Raw genomic sequence first — 20,596 nt, 5'->3', positions numbered from 1 at the left:
CGTATCCGTTTTGGAATTGGAAGAAGCGGAGGAAGAAAATATGCGCGAGCGCATTATTACCGTCGTTACACCTTCGCTATTGGAGGCATTAGTTCCGGCGTTAATGACCTTCATCTCTCCTCCCGCGTTATCATTGTCATCGCCATCAGGACTATCATCGCTCTGCGCGGCACTCGTATTGCGTCGTAATCGGCGTCCTTTCGCTCATTGCGACGTTACTGCCGGCGTATTGTTTTCGTCCGCGGATGGAACGCTCTAGCGATTACTTTTTAACAGCCACTCGAAACCCAGCGAACGCGGATCACGCAGCTCGGCTCTCTGACCCAGTATGCAGCAGCCTCTCCGTCGGGTCGCGGCATTGTACGTGTCGGGCTCTTCGGAACAGGCCGCGATATTGCTCGCGACGCATCTCAGATATATATCCAGCGGCGGCGGGTAGATATATCGGAGTCGTACTCCCTCGAAGGTACACACACACACACACACACACACACGCATACATAGACACACAGAGGCCGGTGGAAAACGGTCACGCGCCGGTCGTACGTCACGCGGCGGAGTGCGCGTGTCGCGAATGCGAATCCCGTCTGGTTCCTCTGACTTATGGGGGCGAACTCTCTCTCTCTCTCTCTCTCTCTCTCTCTCTCTCTCTCTCTCTATGTTCGCCTTTTTTCCCTCGCCCCGCCGCCGCACGGCGTTATCTATTGCGCGCGACTTATAGCTGCCCTTTTATACGCCTTTATGTGCGTCACACCGCCGCCGCCGCAGCCCCTCGCGACTTTTCATTTCCTGGCTCGTGCGTATGCGCCGAGTATATAGTATACGGTCGAGCTCCGCCGATGCTCTGATGGGCTTGAATTTTTTATGCGCGCCGTATGGCTATATTTAGCCGACGTTCCGCGAGCGAGTTTTTTATTCCATAAATCGCACAAAAGAAGGAATGTCGCCGCGCTACTGTTCTCGGCCCTCCCGGGAGAAGCTTCTCACGTTACCCAGCGCTGATCTCTAATCGGCGTCGCCTTACCCGCGCATAGCGGTAAAAAATTAATAAGCCCGCAAAGAATGTCCTAGTTGGCGAATCGCCGCAGTTTCGCGAAAAAAACTCCGGGAGCAAAGTTCAGTGTTCCCCGAAATCTCGATCTGGCCAGCCGGAAATAACAATGATCAAGCGTGCACATTCCCACAGCGCTTATTTGGCAAAGAACAAGGCAGCCGCTCGCGTGAAATTAGACAGCAACAACCAACGGTCGCGCGCGGCGTTTACAGGCACATTATTGCGAAAGGAGAGCAGAACAGTGTCACCGCGGCGAATCGAAGCAGCGTTTGTTATCCGCGGGAATTTATTGCAGCGGAGCCGGGGATTAATGCGATTCTCGATTCGCTCGCGCACAAGAGAAAGAGAGAGAGAGAGAGAGAGACACTGCGCGACGACGAGATCGCTCTAAGATCCAATTTCGAAATGAAAGGCGCGGACTATTGTGCCCCCGTGGAAGAGCTTCGATGTACTTTGTTCCTCCTTCCTTATGCGACTGCCGCCGCTGCGCTGGTTATACTCGCTCTATCTGCCGCTTTCAATTCACGCGCGCGCGGATCCTTTGTACATTCCTTTCTCGCTCTCCGTGTTATACGGCACAGGCTTTATTATTCTCCTGGTAATTTTTGATTTATGAACAAATTGATGCGCGCGGCCGGCATTATTGCAGGCATTAAAATTTACAATTCGAGTTTCGCGTAAACTCGGCCCGACGGCATTGTGCTGTTGCGATTTTCGATGCTGTTTTGTTCGGCGCTGATAATGGAAACGGGAAAACATCCTCATGAATATTGACGCCCCGCGAATTCGCGACTTTTAAATAGTGGCCAGCCACAAGGAATATACATCGCGGGAAAAGAATAAAGAGTCCCGCCTTCTATCTCCGTTAAAGAATCTCGTGATTCTCACCTATATTTCTCTCTCGTCCCCCGTTCTCGATCTTCGCTCCGCACGCATGCTCACACACACGCGCGCGAGCCGCAAGATTTACAACCGCTGTTCCTAGAGCGACTCGAGCGAAATCCCATTTCCCGGCAACCCTTCGAGCACGCAGTGGAAATTAAAAGGATCTCTCCCTCGCCTTCCTGCGCCGCTAATGCACTGTAGCTAGACACGCTCTCTTGGAGGCTGAAAAGCACAAAGCGCGCCTATACTCTCTCTCTCTCTCTCTCTCTCTCTCTCTCTCTCTCTCTCTCTCTCTCTCTCTCTCTCTCTCTCTCTCTCTCTCTCTCTCGGCGACGACTCGACGAAGCACTAGCTGCGCAGACATACACTGCGGGGAGAAGCAGAAAAAATCGCGCGGGTCTCGAAGGAGGGAACGGCTTATATGGGCTCTGCTTCCTAAAAGCGGGCTCCGCTATGTATATATACGACGACTCACGTGATAAATGGTAATAGTGCGCGGCGCGCGCCGCCCCGATAAACGCACCCTCTCCCGCGCGACCGCAAAAAAATGCCCATGAGCATCGAAAAGTCGCACCTATACACTCGTACACACAGCTGACTACGGAGAGGCGGCTCGACGCATTTGCATGCATTCCGTGTTAAATCTCGTGTGCCCCGATTCGCGCACGTTCGCTCGCGGCAGATTTTTGTATAGAAATTCTTTCGCGCGCCAGTTTACAGCGTTTGCGCGACAAAGTGAATATTTATGCTCGTGCGGCCTGGCGTTGCATGATGGCAAAATTCATCTTTCGACCTGCCTAGAGAGAGAGGAAGGACGTAACAAACGTCGTCGCCGAGGAAAATATCCGCGCGCAAATGAACGGGAAAATTCAGCGGCTCTGGTTGGAATTTCCCGCGAAATTTCCCGTGCACGCAGAAGAAAATCGGAAAAATTGAGAAGAAAGGAAGCGCCAAAGGCTACGTATAGCCTTCTGAATTGAATCGCTCTGAGAAATGTTACGCCGTGGAATCGCTCGTGTTTGTCGAGATAGCGTCGCGCGAATTTCGCCGATAGAGAGAGAGAGAGAGAGAGAGAGAGAGAGAGAGAGAGAGAGAGAGAGAGAGAGAGAGAGAGAGAGATTATATCGCCACGGAGAAAAATATCGCGATCGCGACGAGTGCATTGCCGAGGAGGCGCACATTTTTCTCCTCGCGAGAACCGCGCTCTCGTTCGGAGAAACACAGGCGGGTGTCGCGGTATGGGAATCCGGGCGCGCAAAGTTTGTAATGAGTCAAGTTTGAACCAGGCGTGTATACGAAGAGCGAGTATTGCTCACAGGGGAGCAGTATACGGGGGAACAATGCCGGCAAGTATGCGGAGCCGCGCGTTCTTTCTCACGAAAAGCCGTCGCAGAGAGGACCGCTTATACATGCATACGCACGCGTCCCCTCACATAAGCCAAACTCCGAGCTGGAGTTTTGCAGCGATGATAAACGCCGTTATCAAAACATTTTTTAATCTTTTGAATACTCAAACGCTGATCTCGACGTTCGATGACTGTTTCAGTACTGCGAGATGAGTTCCGAGCGGAGCCGCAGAACACGAGGGTGGCCGCCGGAGAGACTGCGCTGCTGGAGTGCGGCCCGCCGCGGGGCCACCCCGAGCCCGTTCTCCAGTGGAAGAAGAACGGACACACCATAGACCTCGAGAGCAATAAACGGTAAGTTCACTCACCATTCTATTGCTCCCAAAGTTTAGAGTTACAATAACGCGCAATTTGTTTCCCTGGATAAAGCGCACAAATGCTTGATTTGTTTACTCGCGAAAACCGTCATAATTATTAATCACGAATAAGCGCGTACGGTATATGCACAAGCGCGGAATTTAAAACGCGGCGTGCGCATCAGCATGCGAAAGGGCGTCCCCCGAAATTTGCAAATTCATCCCAATAAAAAACGAGCGCGGCTGTGTGAAAAAGAAGCAATTTATCTTATCAGAGCCGCGAAATTTCGAGTATATAAAAAGAGGACGAGTCCTCCGGGAAATTTGTTGTAATTGTTATTCCAAGCGTCGCCGGGGAGGGGAGCGAACGAGCGTGTCAGGTAAAAGAGTACACGGCGACCAGAGAGAGACAGAGAGAGAAATCGGGAGCAATGAAAGAATAATCCGCACAAGCGGCCGTAATCTGACCCGTCGCATTTGCATGAGAACGGCCGCTAAAGGATGTCCCCCCATTATTCTTGTCTCGCTCGACGCTTCGGTCGCGCTATCTCGAGCTGCCCCCTTCTCAGCGAGCAGCCCGGCAGTGAGATATACGCGCGGGAAATACGTCTTCGTTCCGCGCACCCTCGCGGCTGAAGAGCCGGATTTGGCGGAAAAAACATATACGTATCCGTTCGAAACAAAGCCGATATAAACGCAGTCGAATACTTCTGAATCGAGAACAGGTTGCTGGCGATGCGCCTCCGTCTCCGCGGGGAAAAAATCTGTAACCCGAGGCGAAAGCGCAAATGGATTTCGCGTTTGTTATCCTTTCTCGTTCTCGGAATGTATTGAAATTCGAATATGTCAAATAATTCCCTGGTAAAGCTTGTAAAGCTCTCCGCCGTCGCTTTTTCGTGTATAGGTATTTCGGAAAATTTCAACGAGCGTAAAAGACACCGTTTTTCGGTACTGACCCAGATGCGAGCAACTCGATTCGAAAATTCGAAGCGAGCTCTTTCGAGGCAGACAAAAAATAAATGCACTTTGACGGTATTATACGCTTTATCGAGCTCTCGCGGTCGCTGTGTGCAAAGCCAAGGAAGTGAGGAGGAGCGGAGGGCTTCAAAGTTTCCCCTTTGTGTCGTCGCCGCTTGCGCGCAAAAGCCTGCCCGTTTAATTTGCTAATAGCTTTCTTCCGCGGCGAGGAAAGTCAAGCCTTCGGCGCTCGTTCACTCCTTTGGTCCCCGCAGTAAATCAAATCCCAGGCGAGTGAAAACACTTCATCGACTGTCGGGCAGCTGCGCAGCGTGCAATCGGAAATCCATAAATAATATTGTCCCGGCGCGCGCATTAACGATTCTTAATCTAATCGCCGGCGCGGAATTCTCAAACGCCGGCAGAGTTACGGCGCTCTTTTACGACGCTGCTCCCACGCGCGACGCTGAGTCCCTTTCAGCTCACGCTCTTTTCACCTTCGCGCTTTAATTCGGCGCAATTAAAATCGCTGCTACTGCTGCTGGCGAGTGCGCAGGTTATGCGCCTTTTGTTCCTCTCGTTCGCTCTCACTCTGGAATCGATCGCGGTCGGCGGCCAAAGGGCCGATAAATTAGATCCACTAATAGAAATGAAATCCGCGCGCCCATACGCACACACCTGCGTATAGCTATACCTGTCTCTCCCTGGCTATATCCGCGGCCATACGCGCCGCTCAAATTAATTGATACTATAAATTAGAGGAGACAATCGCCGCCGCGGCTATCGATCCAAACCGACTGCGAGTCTGCATGTTCCCGAGTAGGCCCGAGAGTTTCGTCTAGAGGGAGATTATTGGTTTCGAGTATATATACAATTATACAATTTTGTTACTGGTATGCACTCGCGCAATACAATAACGCTCGCCTGACTGTTGCAGGATGTCGTTGGTCGACGGAGGCAACCTCATGATCACCGACGTCAAGCAGTCGGACCAAGGAAAGTACCAGTGCATCGCCTCAAACATCGTCGGCGTCCGGGAGTCCGACGTGGCCGCGCTCACCGTCAACGGTAAGGCACCTGTCTCCGTACAATCAAAGCACCGAAGCAAACAGAGGGACCGAACGAATAACGCGAAATCGCGCGATTTGTCCGCAGTGAAACCCTACTTCCTGAAGACCCCGTCCAACCAGACGATCCTGCTGGACCAGACGGCCGAGTTCGCGTGCCGCGTGGGCGGCGACCCTCCGCCCGAGATCCTCTGGCGCAGACACGACGGCAAGATGCCGATCGGCCGCGGCCACATCCTCGACGACAAGAGCCTGCGGATCGAGCGCGTCATGCAGACTGACCAGGGCACCTACATCTGCGAGGCCGAGAACGGCGTCGGGGCCATCTCCGCCAGCGCCACGCTCACCGTGCACTGTGAGTTTCTTGCTTATGATTACTTATGTACGATGGCGAATCGCTGAACTCACAGGTCCTTTGTCTCCGCGCAGCCCGGCCGGTGTTCACGAACTTCCCGAAGGACGAGTCGGTCAGCCCGGGCTCGGACGTGACGTTCGCCTGCTCGGCCCGGGGCGTGCCCTCGCCCTCGATCTTCTGGACGCGCGAGGGCTCGCAGGAGCTCATGTTCCCCGGGCACTCGTACCAGGAGCGCTACACCGTCGGCGAGGACGGCAGCCTGCACATCAAGCAGGTCGTGCGCAAGGACGAGGGCCACTACGTCTGCAGCGCCATCAGCCAGGTCGGCGCGACCACCGCCACCGTCTTCCTCGCGGTGAGTACCGATCCGAACTGCTATGCCAACCGTAACTACGATCCGATTTTGACGAGGGCGAATCATCCCGTTGCAGGTGACGTCGACCGAGGAGGTGCCGCCGCCGATAATCGAGCTGGGCCCGGCGAACCAGACGCTGCCGCAGAAGAGCGCGGCCTCGCTGCCGTGCCGCGCGGTCGGCAGCCCGACGCCCAAGATCAACTGGCACAAGGACGGCCAGCTGGTGCAACTGGGCAAGCGCATCACCATGGCGAGCAACGGCACGCTCTTCATCGAGGAGCTGCAGAAGGCCGACGCGGGCATGTACACCTGCATCGCCTCCTCGGAGTCGGGCAACACCTCCTGGTCGGCCGCGCTGAGCGTGAGCGCGAGCACGACGCTGCACCGCACGCCCGACGTGTCGGAGCTGCCGCAGAACCCGAGCAAGCCGCGCATCGTCAACACGACCAGCAGCTCGGTCACCATCACCTGGAGCCCCGGCCAGGAGGGCGCGAGCAAGATCCTCGGCTACCACGTCGAGTACTTCAGCAGCAACCTCAACACCGGCTGGGTCCTCGCGGCGAGCGGTGTCGCCGAGGACACCTACACCGTGACCGAGCTCAAACCCGACACGAACTACGTGTTCCTCGTGCGCGCGGAGAACAGCCACGGGCTCTCGCTGCCGGGCCCCCTCTCGGACGTCGCGCACACGATGAGCGTCGACCAGCAGCACGCGGTGCCCCAGACCGAGCTGATCCGCGCGCGCGACCGCCTCAACAGCGAAATCCTCCAGCTGAGCGAGGTGAACCCGCTGAGCAGCAGCAGCGTCAAGATCATCTGGGACATCCTCGGCGCGCCCGACCTCGTCGACGGGCTCTACATCCGCTACCGCGAGATGTCGGACCAGCCGCCCGAGTACCAGATGGTCACCGTCATGAACGCCGGCGCCACCAGTTACGTCCTCTCCGGCCTGAAGAAGTACACGCGCTACGAGTTCTTCCTCGTGCCCTTCTACAAGACCATCGAGGGCCGGCCGAGCAACGTCAAGCTCGCCATGACCCTCGAGGACGTGCCCTCCGCGCCCCCGGAGAACGTCCACGTCGGCATGATCAACTCGACCTCGGCCTTCGTGCGCTGGGCCCCGCCGCCCAGGGCCCACCACAACGGCCAGCTCGTCGGCTACAAGATCCAGATCAAGAGCAACAGCAGCAACAAGATCCTCGGCCAGATGTCGCTCAACGCCTCGACCACCTCGGTCATCATCAACAGCCTGTCGACCGGCGGCCTCTACACGGCCCGCGTGGCCGGGCTCACGCACGCCGGGCCCGGGCCCTTCTCCAGCCCGACCCTGCTCAACATGGACCCGGGCCAGCTGAGCCAGCACCCGCCGCGCACCGACCCCAACCACGCCGGCAACTCCGTCGTCAAGGAGACCTGGTTCCTCGTGCTCATGGTCATGATGGTCATCAGCGTGATAGCCGCCCTCCTCGGGGCCCTCTACGTCAAGCGCCGCCAGGCGATGAGCAAGCAGCTGGGCCACCTGAACGTCCCCGTCGGCACGGCCAACGACATCTGCCAGCTGAACAAGGACACGCTCTGGCTCGAGCGCGGCTGGCGGCCCACCAACAGCCTGCAGAGCGCCGCCGACAAGGACTGCGAGACCAAGCTGCTCAACAACCACATGCTCGCCCCGGGCATCGTCAGCATGGCCGGCTCCGAGTACGCGGAGGTCAACCTCACGACCTTCTACAACACGCGCAAGCCCTCGGCGCCGCCCGAGCCCTACGCCACGACGACGCTCTGCGTGGCCAACCGCAGCCCGGACTCCATGGAGACGAGCGGCCAGAAGTCCAACTCGAGCGACTCCTGCGTCAAGCCCGACTACTCGAGCCTCGAGTCCGCCCAGGAGCACAACAAGTCGACCATGTCGCCCAGCAGCGACAACGCCAGCAGCGTCTACACCGACGAGAACGTGGAGCACCAGCAGCGCGCGCGGCCGGCCTACCGCCAGAACCAGCAGCAGCAGCAGCAGTCCGAGAGCCAGTCGCAGCAGCAGCTGCAGAGCCTGCCCAACTGGTGCGACATGCTGCCGCCTCCGCCGGAGCACCCGCCACCCTCGGGCAACTCGCTCTCGAGCCGCATGGCTGGCCAACAGAGCGCCGCGTTCAGCCCGCACCTCGGCAAGCGCAGCGCCACCCAGAACGGCCTCGACTGCAACTCCCAGACGAGCAAGTCCCAGAGCCCGCCCACGCCGCCGGTGCGCGTCGGCCAGAACAGCTTCTCCGGCTCGCCGACCCCGTGGAACGGCCACGAGGGCTCCAGCAACGGCCTCCAGGGCCGCTACACGACGCTGCCGCCCCAGACGAACCCGCCGCCCGTGCCCTCCTTCCCCCAGGGCTTCAACCACTACGACGTCTACAAGGCCCAGGAGAACGAGTATGAGAGCGGCTCGCTCATCTACGGCCACCATCAGAACGGCCTGCTCGGCTGCGGCGGCGGCGACGACTTCCGCGCGCAGGACCCTTTCGGCAACGCGGCCCGCATCCCCAGCAGCCACGCGGCCAGCGTCAACGGCGAGGAGGCCTTCCGACTGAACGGCGGCGCCGCCGACATGTTCAGCGGGCGCAACGACAACCTCTACCAGCCGGACAACGACGAGTGGGACCGCAAGTCCTGCGACTCCAACACCCACTCGGACATGTGCTGCTCCTGCTCCGAGTCGAGCTGCCTCTACGCCGACACGATCGAGTACAACAACCAGTTCGCCCCCTCGGCGATCCAGCTGAACCCGGCCTCCTGCGGCAACAGGGGCACCACCGGCTCCCACAGGTCACGCAACAACAGGAGCCCCAGGCGGCGAAACAGGTCCTCCTCGCCCACCTACAGCACCGACAGCAACTACTCCTGCATTCCCCAGAGACCCTGTCCGTCCGTCAACTCGCAGGACAGGCTCAGGCACAACCGCAGCAAAGGTAAGTGAATGAACGACCTCGATCTATCGGCCCTCGTGTGCCTAACGAGTGACTCTGCGATGTTTCAGACAAAGTGCCCAGCTTCTCGAGGACCGATCTCTACCAGCAGCACAACTCGGCGTCGAACTCGATAGGCAGCTCCGGCAGTCAGCGCTACAACAAGCTCAACAGCCTCTTCATGACCGGCACCAACGGCAGCAATCCTTCCGAAGCGGGTCGTCTCAGCGATCACCGCGACAGTTAAATCTCTTGCCGCTACACTTGCTACCACCGCGTAAACTTGCAACATCAACCAGAGCATCAGCAACGACGAGGGACGCGCGGCGATCACGAGAAAGTATAATACTCATCGCGCTGTAAATAGATGGCTCGCGAGCTCTCTTGTGACGAACCGGCGAGACGCGGAGAAATCATAAAGATTGAATCTTACAATTTTTCCGGTGATCAACGAAGATCCATTTTTCTACGACGAGGATCTTCTAGCCGAGCATTAGCGGGCTGCCCGCGGGCTCGTTTGCAAATCTCGAAAGCGTTGTTATATCGATGAAGGAAAGAGAGAAAAATGTAAAAAAAGAAACGTGAAGCTTTTTGTTTTTCTCGGTATCCGAGGCTCGATTCCGGATTCGACTCTGCGCGAACCCCCGGCTGAATCGACGATCGATGTAGCGTCGCCAAAAAGGATGCATATTATTTTCGATATAAACGTTCCTAAATCTTTTTACACGGCGACACGTGGTATAATCGCACAGACACTTGCGCGAGTTTCTTCCAGAGCGAATTAACTACTGAACACTTACTTACACGCATTGCGACGATAATTAATGAAAAGTAAGCGACTAAAGCGTTTAATGTGCATAATCATATCAGATGATTTTTTGTAAACATTGTACAGTGACGAAAAAAATGAATATAGTCATTAGTTATTAATTTACACATCTACAGGATATATAAATATAGATCTATATATATGAAGCGTAGATAGTAAGGGAAGCTAGGGATCTTAAGTAAACGACTATTCGAGTGCTAATAAGATATATATATATATATATATATATATATATATATATATATATATATAATTCGCCCGCGACAGCCAAGTGAGAATGTGAATATTTGATTACGTTAACGAAGCGCTTATCTTATATTACGGCGAATCGAGTTTTATGCTTTAGGACATATACATAATTAATTAAAAACTTAGCCATTCGAAATTATGTTTAAAAAGAAAAGGCTATAACGATTGCGCTCGTTCGCGGCCATGCGTTTATACAAGTTATGATTTTTACTTTTATTTCGATTCGATGTACAGTATAAATATAGAATATAGGTAACTGCATCCTTCCATCGTAATTATAATTCATAGAACACTTATTTCTCTCATTTTGCAGTTCTGCAGTTGATTATCCTCGTGATTGTTACTATATACGCCGGATGATATATTAACGAGGATTATTATTGCATCGCTTTTTACGAAGTGGAATGTTGTAACACTCAGCTGCCGATTATACATTTATAATATATACTCGACATGCCAATCAATGTTTAATTGATCTGTACTGGTTAACTGTTGTTGATTTCAAAAATATATGAAACGGATGTAAATAAAGTTTTTAAACGTATAAAGCGCCGACGTTCACTCAAACACTTTTAGCACAAATGATTTCTACAACTGTACAATAAAAACGATACTGTTATAAAAATAATCGGATCCAGGCTGTTACGGATCCATCACTAGCCACTCTTGAGATGTCTGATGTAAAAGGAGTATAGCCGAACATACTTGGATTCAATATGAGTGAAAATAATTATATAGGCACTAGACAAATAACTTGGAAGCTATATGTAACCGCTCAAATTCAATGTAATTAATACGTGTATATTAGATGAAAAGGTGATTTCTCAATGGACACAGGTATAAAATGTCTCACTTGAAGCATTTAGAAGAACAGTAATAACTTCAAAACAACAGCGCAATATCTATATATTCACAAAATAAGACTACTTTCGAAACACGCATGCTGCAGCCGTGACAAGCACACACTGCCAATTCGAAGTATCTAAATTTTGTATGAAACACAATAAACAGCCTGCGCTCGCATACAATGTGTTTCTGAAAAAGAAAATAATCTTATTTTATATACCATAGAAGATGACGATAAAGTCCATAAATTTGATTTATTTTACTACCCCGTAAACGTAATATTGAAAAATTACGTTTGAACACTTTTGATAACAAACAATGTCAACTAAATGTATACACGAAAAATATAACTGTAATCTAAAGTAAATTTTGCATGATTCTGCCTATAAGCAAGACCTTTCTGTCGAAATTGCATCGAGTACTGGCCGGCATCTATGTAAAAGCAAAAAGTCTATTATGTCGAAGCACAGTTAGAATTATTGTCAATAGGCGTCATTCGCCGAATAAAACAACGCGTGGAAATTCAGTTAAAAATTAGATTGCAAAAATTAAATAAATTGTAATAGATTAAATTGCTACAATTATAGGCTAAACTGCGAGTACTCTAGAAAAGAATGGTCTACAATTAAATGACTGATATATACCCAAATAGAAAAACAAACAATCTATGACTGCCAGAGTATCGTTGGTAAATGAACCTTTTCGACTTTTTGTCTATCAAGTTCTAGAGCAAAGAAAAATTTGGTCTATGGAATCCAAACTACCAGGAATCATGCTAAGTGCGTCTGATTTTATTTGAAAAACCAGCCAAGTTTAACGAGCCATCGCATCGACTTGCGACAGATAAATCATAACGTATTATTTTTATAATTTTTCATCCTAAAACACTCGAAGTGATGACTCGCATTAACAAAGCTGTTTCATTTTTTGTTGTTTTTTTTTTTTACTTTTTCTTGCGAAGGAAGCTTTGCACAAATGGGTGCACAGTAAAAAAAAGAATTCGCGCGTTCGTCTAAATAAACGTACATACACACAAGTCATGTCGCTCAATCTATGTATACATTGTAAACGGAAACCCACGCATACACTCGCAACTACAGCATTGACACAAAATATAAATAAATACAACTAATTAGAGTGCATGTATGAACAAAAAAAATGTTATTGCAAACGACCGTACGAACATGACTGATCCTATAAAACTGTTAGAAAATATCAAATATCAATTGTTTAAATGTAAACTTGTTTTTGTAGTGTGTTCAGTCTAAAATTTGTGCGACTGACCGTGAAAAAAAGTAACTCTTATTGCGCCGAGAATAAAATTGTAATTCTCATAAGGACAGAATGATTTTTAAAGAATGTCAAGGTTCGAGATGTGATCAAAGAAAAGCGATAACTCATAACTGCCATGAGTTTTTGTAAAAGTTTAAGACTTTCAGTGCTTTTTTAGAAGATTGAGGAATACGATGTGTGATTTCCCTAATGTTTATTGTAGTTAATACTTACTTCTTTAGTATTTTTATACGCTTTTTTTATCTGCTGTTAAATCAAGATGATTTATTACTATCAAAAACTTTTTGTTGCAACCTTTAAGTTTCTTATGCATGTGGGTAAAGGGTCTTAGACCACGAAAAGCCTTGCTTCTCGAAACTAAAGACCATAAAATATCGAACAACATTAGAAAAAAAGTCATATCAATTATTAGAAAATAATATGAATGGATATGAAGCGGTGCCGAAAATGAATCCCTGTCTACAAGGCAAAATCCTCAGAGTAGTATTTCGAGATGCAAAATTTTCGCAAAACGTATTCAAATAAATATCATATAAGGCTGACGAATGTTTTATTTCAAGCGATACTATTCTCTTTTTACACTTTGTAAATACAAACGCGAAGCGAACGATAAGTCAAAAAGGGAATCTGGGAGCTGTATGTTTTATATAGAATATTAATTTATTTATTATTGAATCAGGGGGTGATCGACAATGGTGAAAAGAGAAAAGCGCGTTAAGTGCGATGTAGCTCGATTCGAGTTATTAACCTTTATTATGATAGTTTAAGAAACACAAAACACGACTGTAGATAATCCATAACAATCACTATTGTGGAGTACTACGTACGTATATTAGTGCATATTATATACCGATAATGATTAATAAAAGTAATGTTAAACAAATTCAGTCTTTTTTACACTGCTTATCACATACTTATATCCTATCCCAATTCATTAGGTACTTAGACTATAAGGAACAATTCTTATTATGAAAAAAATATTATATACAACATTTGAAAAATAATTGCATTTATAGTTATAATTTAACATACCATTTTAAATTTATAAAAACTTAATCTAAAGTAAGCATGATTAATTTCTAGTCTTCGTAGGAATGAGTTTCATTGAATATGGTATTAACCGCATCCACCACCTTTTTTACAGCAAGATCGTTTTGGAGGAACATATCTTCCACTACCTCCACCCATCAAAGGATTGTATTCTGAAATATGATACAAATAATTAATTGCAATCCAATTGTATGACTTATAAAGTTTTTTTTTCTATACCTCCTCTTAGTTTTGTTCTTGATGATTTTGAAGAAGATGAAGATGGTCCAACATTTTCTGAAGAATCTTCATTCAAGCGACGACCAGAAGACTGATTTTGTAGCCTTAATAATTCTTGTCTTTTCTTTTCTTTTCTCTTAAAAAAAAAATCAATCAATAAAGTAAATTTTATTCATTATAGGTGAAAATCTATAATGTAAAGTCACTATACAAACCTCTTCCTCTTTTTGAAGCGCAATTTCACGATCTCTTAAATATTTTTCTTGCATTCGTTCTCTAGCCAATTGAGTAGCTACAAGTAGTTCGATACTTAAATCTACATCTACAAAATTTAATATACATTAGATTACCGTGTTCTAAATATTTCTTAAAGTTTGAGCTATACTTACTTTTATGATATTTTGCATCGTATTTTTTTTCATCTTTTTTCTTTTTCCAACTATTCCATTTTTTACTGATATGTGGCCATATATAAACCAAAACTACGGAAATTCCAACCAGGTACCATCCTGCAGATCTTATTACTGCCCAAACTATTAAACATAATTTATATTGAATCCAAATTAATGTATTTATTAGCACGTAAGGAAATAATGATAAAGGTTAATAAATGCAACATATTTAATTTTTTATGCAACATTTTATATCTATACTACTTAGTCACTTTTTTATTTTTTTAAAATAATTTCAAATAAAACTGTTAACCTCAAACATCGCATTTGGAAAAATAAACAGTTTTTGGTAGAATTGTAAATAAAAGCAAAGCTATAGGATATATCTTTTTTCTGATATATTTCAAATAAAAAGTTAATAAACCAGAATAGCCAAACATTTACAATATTATGATTTTACAAAACGTAGAACACATACCAAATTTATGATACGGAGGCTTTACTTCCCAATTAAACTCTTCAAATTCGTCAATTTCTTCTTCGTTCATTTTTACAGCGTAAAATTCTTAATTATTGTGCCTACACAGATACTGAACATGGAAGCAACTAGAAGTCGCGTTGACGTTTTCACTTCCGTAAAATTCCACCTACTCGTTGAATATTCACCTTGTTATGAAACGTCTGGTTTCCTCCCGCATTCCGCGTCCGGGAATATAAGGTCGGTTCGTTTCGTCTTTAGAACTTATAGTTCGATTTCAAGCGCGCGATTATGATTTGTTAAATGAGGACGATTTACAATTATTAACAACATTTTCTCTCTGCGTTTTCTTCGGGCTTGAGACCGACAATAGGCCGCATTAAAAGTGTGTACGGGAAATAGTACGGGACAAGGTAGATCATTCCGGGTGGAAGCTTAGATGTAGACTGAGATCCAAGCAGCTTCATCCTCGGCTGCACACCAAGTAGTTTTTGGGAGGGAGAGGGAAAGAGAGAGAGAGAGAGAGAGAGAGAGAGAGAATGAGAAAAAGCGGGGGGGGGGGAAGGAGCCAGATGTGCTGCAGGCAGAGGACTCGGGTTCGGGTGCTGAGGTAAGCTCCGCGATTGATTTGCATATATTGCATAAAAAAAATTCTATTAATTGCGGAATCGTTAACAATGTTAACAATCTCACTCCAAAAAATTGTGGGTGTTTTTGATTATTAACGAAAAATCAAAAACTTTTTGCACTGTGAGAGACGCATATATATATATACAGTTTTCTCAGCAGATAATTACATTTGAGGAATGAAATTGATGCGAATCGTTTTCAATTTAATTGCGGATTATAAATATCAAGGTCTAAGTTCATGATTCGCGATAATTATTTAATAATAAATTAATTTAATATTCTGGGTAATCGACAAGCCAGTTCGCTGATCTGCGTCCCATTTTAGAGCATCTGCGCACGTCCAGTGCGCGGGCTAACGCGCGAATTTCAAATTTTGCGTTCTGCTGCAGCGGTGCGTGAATATTTATGAATAACAAACATAACCTGAAAAGCTGCAGAGCAGACAAGAATGAAAATAAGAAGAACGAGTGCTGCCCGAGAGAGAATCCGTCGGCGCGAGCACCGAAGAGACAAATAAAATAGAATAGATGCCACATAGAAGACTGATCAAGAATTTGGTTAAAATCAGAGCTCAGCAATCTTGCAAAATTTTAACATGTCCGTTGAAGCACTCAGCGATTCCGAGCTTCGGACTAAACTTTGTGATGGGTATGAAAATTCTTGTCAAAAGGCTGAAGTCACTCTTGGAATCTCAGGTGGATCAGCAGGATCTCGGACCTCGATGGCTGCAAGGTAGAGCTATCACTATGATATGATACAGATGACGATATCTCTGCAAGTGCAAACAATAAAAAGAAGAAAGCTCCTCTTAATACCGTAGACAAACTTTAGCTAATCCTATATGATATGCCACCGCCTGCAACAGTGCCAATCCCATCTACGCTTGCAGCTCAAAACACAGCAAAGAAGCGAATGTCTAGAAATTTACAGGCTGCAGACTCAGAAGATTTGGATGTAAATAATGTTGTACCCATAATTCATACATCTCCACCTTTAAATAAATGTCAAAGCAAGACCTGACGTTAAACCTTGTTGGCTTGTCACCAGGAGAATATATATAATTAGAATATTTATAGTATTAGTTGTAAGTATTATTAAACTTATCGTGTGTTTTAATTTTTGTGCTATTAAAAATAATGTGAATAGTCCGTAATTTTTTAATTTATAGGGTACATGGCTGGGCGTGAAACCTCTGATGCTGTTGCCATTGTGTAAGGAATAAAAAGGTTTAGAAAAATTCTTGGGAAATATAGATGCAAGTAAGGTTCCAGTAAGTTTCCAAATAGGCTACAATGCACATTAAGTCAAAAAATTGTATTGTTATCTAGAGTTAACTTTTATTTTGATGCTTACCTCTTTTATAATAAAAATTGGAATAAAAAAATATTTTAATTACAGGAATACTTAAGGAAGGATTTGAAGGAATTCGCAGAAATGTTATATATAATTGAAAAAGGTCTATCGCAGTATACAAAAGTAAGAATCAAAAAAGCTTGCATACAGTAAAGGAAAAGAAGCTGAAAAGGGTATTGAAAAGATTTTCAAATAAGTATCTGTGTTCAATGGAAAATGATGTTGTGAGAGACCGAATACTTAATATAAAAGGTCGAAATGTCATTTTTAACAAAACTTGTGGCCAAGTTATGGATTCATCATTTACAGAATTATGCAATTGGCCACAACAAAGTGCATCACGCTTAATTTGCATGATGTATGACCTGTTGCAATGAAAACTCAGTATCTAGGAGTAGCAGCTGGAATTCAAAGTGATATTGAAAACTTGGTTGAAGTAATGGAAGTGAATGATATTTTTCCTTTTTTTATTAGTCTTTTTTGACCATGTAACTGAATATGATTCTAATGCAGGTGTGGAATGTTTCCTGAAGGAATGTTGATTGACAATGTTGTTGAAGGTGCTTAACGAGAATTGTCTTGGGAAGCTGATCATGACAAGGAAGCTGAGTGCACTAGGTTATATAGAAAATATGCGTAACCCTATTCAGAGTATTATGTACAAGAAATCATTGGTAAGAATACTAAGCAAAATCTTAACCATTAACTAAACAAGAAAGTAAGTAACATATTTGCAGACTTCGAATGCAATTGTGTTTGAAAGAATTATTTGTATTTTGAAATATCCATGGGTGAGTGGCAGAACCATCCAGTTCAGCGGAGGTTCTGGAAAGCAGCTATATCAAAAGTTTTCTCCACTACCCAGCTATTCCAAAATCTTGATTCGAAAACAAGCTTAATGGATTGAAAAACCAACTCTCTGGGTTATAACTATCCTGAGATAGTTGGTTTTTCAATCAAATCTCCAAAGTGGCTTGTTTTCGAACCAAGATTTTAAAATAACTAGTTTCCGAATTAATTTTTTTAAATATTTGCTTTTCGGAGCCCACACTGGACTGGTTGGTTCTGCTTCTCAACCATCGATATGCAAACTGATCCTAATTGGTAACTTTTTTTATAATCCCAGAGCAAAGCAGATATGTAATATAGTATAAACATTACGTTTTACGAAGCTATTGTTCTTATGTTTTTAACAAAAATATTTGTAGTTTTAGATAACACTGTTAGATTTTGGAGCAAGTCAAAGTTACACTAAAGATTTTATGGATAAATATATTGAAATAATCAATGGAGCTAGGAGATAGACGTAAAGTATTAACTATATCAAAAGAAATGGGATTTCTAACTAGATATGAATCAAAGGTAAATATTTTTTATCTTTTTACTATTTTTATACATACAAAAATTATTAAATTTTATATATTTATAAATAGATCATGGAAGAAGCACATGTAGGTGGTTTTGCCAAGTATTTCAAAAAGATCATGAATATTTCAATTTTGAAGATGTTACAAAGTGGTAATATACTGGTTTGGAATAGATTTTAAGAATCATGATAGCTTATTAACTTTCAGTATTGAATTTCCATATTATTGATTTAGGACACAGGCATTAGTTTCAACTATTATTCATCATCGTCTCTGCCCTCCGCCATAAGAGATTTACAGTTTACACAGAAAATTCAGGTGTATTTTTACTGTATGCAATACTAAATGTCAAAATCAATTGTCGCTGTGTGTTCCATGAAGTTTACAAAAATTATCAGTTTGGATAAATAATTGACATTTTATAAAATTGTAATATACGAAAAATAGCTTTAATAAATTACTTTTTATCATTTTCATACAACTTGTGATTCATCAATGTGCATTTTATCGAATTGTTTATCATTACATTTTATTGATTTACTTATAACTATATTAAATGCTTTGAAAGTCAGTAGATATTTATTAATTACTATTTTTTAAATTTCGTACTCAGCATATATTACCAGGGCTACTTTAGTATTTAATTAATTTTTCTGTAATCGGGATATTCTTTTTGAAATTTGAATACTATCATACTTTAGCCATGACCCATTGAAATTTCTTGTATAAGCAATGTAGTGTCGTAAATTCTCTGTACTCAGTGTTTCTTCGAAACCAATTACACCAATAAGTATTAATGTTTGTTCTCCAAATGATAGACTTGTGTTGATATCGCCCAAGTTAAATGGATTGTGTACGCTACCCTCTACATCCAGACAAAGCAGATAATTAATCTGTATATTTATTGAATTTGCATTTTTTCCACAGTTTCCACATATAATGCTGGATTCGGATATTATGCTAGATAAATCAGGTGACAATAAATTTTCATAAGAGATCTTAACGATATTGCTATGCAATAAACATCCTCATTACACATGGTACAAAAGAATTTTGTTAAAACGTTAGGAAACATGATTTTCTCATAAAATTCACCAACCGATTTTGTCCAAGTGAATTTGACATCATCTGAATTGCATAATTTTGCAGTAGAGACAAGAATTCTGTTTTTGTTTCTTTTATTGAAACCTCGGGGTCATTAACGAAATCTTGAAATTTTTTGATTAAAGAGTATGCTGTAATAAGTACTTCCATAATACTATCAAAATAGCTTGAGGTTATCAAGATTACTGGTTTCTTGTTAACTTTTCTTGGAGAATACATATTTGCATTCTGTATGATTTTTCGATCCTTTATTTGTCTTTTTGATTGGCTCTTTTGTTTTTTTTTTGTATCTTTCACGGATTTCTGATGAATCAAATCTATTTCTGGACATGGCTGAAGAAATTTTCCCCTTTGTTTTGGTATTGAAGTAGTTGTTTTTAAAACAGTTTCAGCATTAGATCGAAAATCTTCATTCTCATTTTTCATAGAAAATGTATCTTCAATTTCGATACTTATCAGCAGTTTCATAAAAAGTTTCACCCTTAACTTTTTCGCACAAAGACTCAACGATTTCACTGATTGTTGAATCATTATGTGGAATTTCCACAAATAAATCAATATTGTCACTAAACGTATCTTTTTCAAAATTATCTGAAACATCCGAATCACTACTTTCTTCGAAAGACGATTCATCTGGATTTAGGCCCATCCAATTTTCCTCATGGTACAGGTAGGTATTTTCAAGATTATTCTTTGTATCTTTTATAGCATTTTCTTTTACAGAATTTCTGGCAAATTGTACTTTTTCATTATCATATTCAATGCTCCATAATAAGAAAATGTCTAATGTAGGCCGAGAGTCATTACATGAATTTGAAAGATGCTGCTCAAACGTCTGTCTATGACTTTTTAAAATATTAATAGACTCTGTTTTTTGCCCTTCGATCATGACTTTTGTCCACAATGGAAACTGAATACATAATTCTATCAGATTTTTGCAGAATTCGTTATTATAATACGCATTTAGTTCGTGTCCCATATCTCGAGTTACGTAACTTTTCGCTTCCACAAAAATATTTGTTATAAAATTTATAATCTTTTGACAAGAATTATAATCGACGTTTCTATTAACTTCAAGACTGACAAATTCTTTACAATCATTTTCACTTCCAAGTTCTTCAATATATTCAATGATGTAATTTAATAATATTTCGTTATATTTCATTTCACTTGGAATATAATTAATAGCATCATCTGTATTTTCATTTTGATATGTACTGTACACAATTATAAAAATCTTCTTTAGAATATCTCGAAAATCAGCTAAGGTTTGTTGAACGCTTAATAATACTTTGCAACAGAGATAAAATTATTTGACTAAATGTAAGCGAATACTGCATACACAATCCCAATTTTTTACTTTTAACATGAGCATTCTAACGTCTCCTGTAATAATACATCTCGGAAGTTCTTGATTTTCGTGAATTAAATAATTATAACATTTTAGTAAATAATGTTCTAAG

General features: G+C 44.2%; 2 protein-coding genes and 1 long non-coding RNA gene across 12 annotated transcripts in view; 2 read left to right on the top strand and 1 right to left on the bottom strand.

Annotated features, from left to right (window-relative positions):
* LOC100116545 (roundabout homolog 2) overlaps nt 1-13,423 on the top strand; it is a 297,500-nt gene extending 284,077 nt beyond the window's left edge. The window contains exons 3-8 of the mRNA XM_003427805.5: nt 3,486-3,639; nt 5,536-5,666; nt 5,754-6,020; nt 6,095-6,375; nt 6,452-9,326; nt 9,395-13,423. Of these exons, the coding sequence (XP_003427853.1) occupies nt 3,486-3,639; nt 5,536-5,666; nt 5,754-6,020; nt 6,095-6,375; nt 6,452-9,326; nt 9,395-9,570 (3,884 nt within the window). The 3' untranslated portion in view covers nt 9,571-13,423. The remainder of the gene's footprint in view (nt 1-3,485; nt 3,640-5,535; nt 5,667-5,753; nt 6,021-6,094; nt 6,376-6,451; nt 9,327-9,394) is intronic.
* On the bottom strand, nt 13,260-15,122 carry LOC100115557 (selenoprotein S B). The gene is made up of 5 exons (XM_001599677.6): nt 14,680-15,122; nt 14,199-14,342; nt 14,025-14,131; nt 13,810-13,945; nt 13,260-13,742 (listed from the first exon to the last, which is right to left on the bottom strand). Exons 1-5 carry the CDS (start codon nt 14,747-14,749, stop codon nt 13,657-13,659), a joined length of 543 nt encoding a protein of 180 aa, XP_001599727.1. The 5' UTR covers nt 14,750-15,122; the 3' UTR covers nt 13,260-13,656.
* A 71-nt stretch (nt 15,123-15,193) lies between these two features.
* On the top strand, nt 15,194-18,508 carry LOC103316685. Of its 10 annotated transcripts, none has more exons than XR_004226601.2 (7): nt 15,194-15,289; nt 15,699-16,393; nt 16,478-16,579; nt 16,708-17,336; nt 17,871-18,024; nt 18,096-18,180; nt 18,264-18,508. It is a non-coding gene; the product is annotated as an uncharacterized LOC103316685 (long non-coding RNA). The 10 variants fall into 10 exon arrangements; XR_004226599.2 differs by having other exon boundaries at nt 15,226-15,289; nt 15,610-16,393; XR_004226597.1 differs by having other exon boundaries at nt 15,243-15,289; nt 15,606-16,393.
* The last annotated feature ends 2,088 nt before the right edge of the window (nt 18,509-20,596 follow it).

Source organism: Nasonia vitripennis, chromosome 1, assembly GCF_009193385.2.
Source record: "Nasonia vitripennis strain AsymCx chromosome 1, Nvit_psr_1.1, whole genome shotgun sequence".
Classification (NCBI taxonomy): Eukaryota; Metazoa; Arthropoda; class Insecta; order Hymenoptera; family Pteromalidae; genus Nasonia; species Nasonia vitripennis.
The sequence above is the reverse complement of the archived record's forward strand: the minus strand, read 5'-3'. Positions and strand labels throughout refer to the sequence as shown.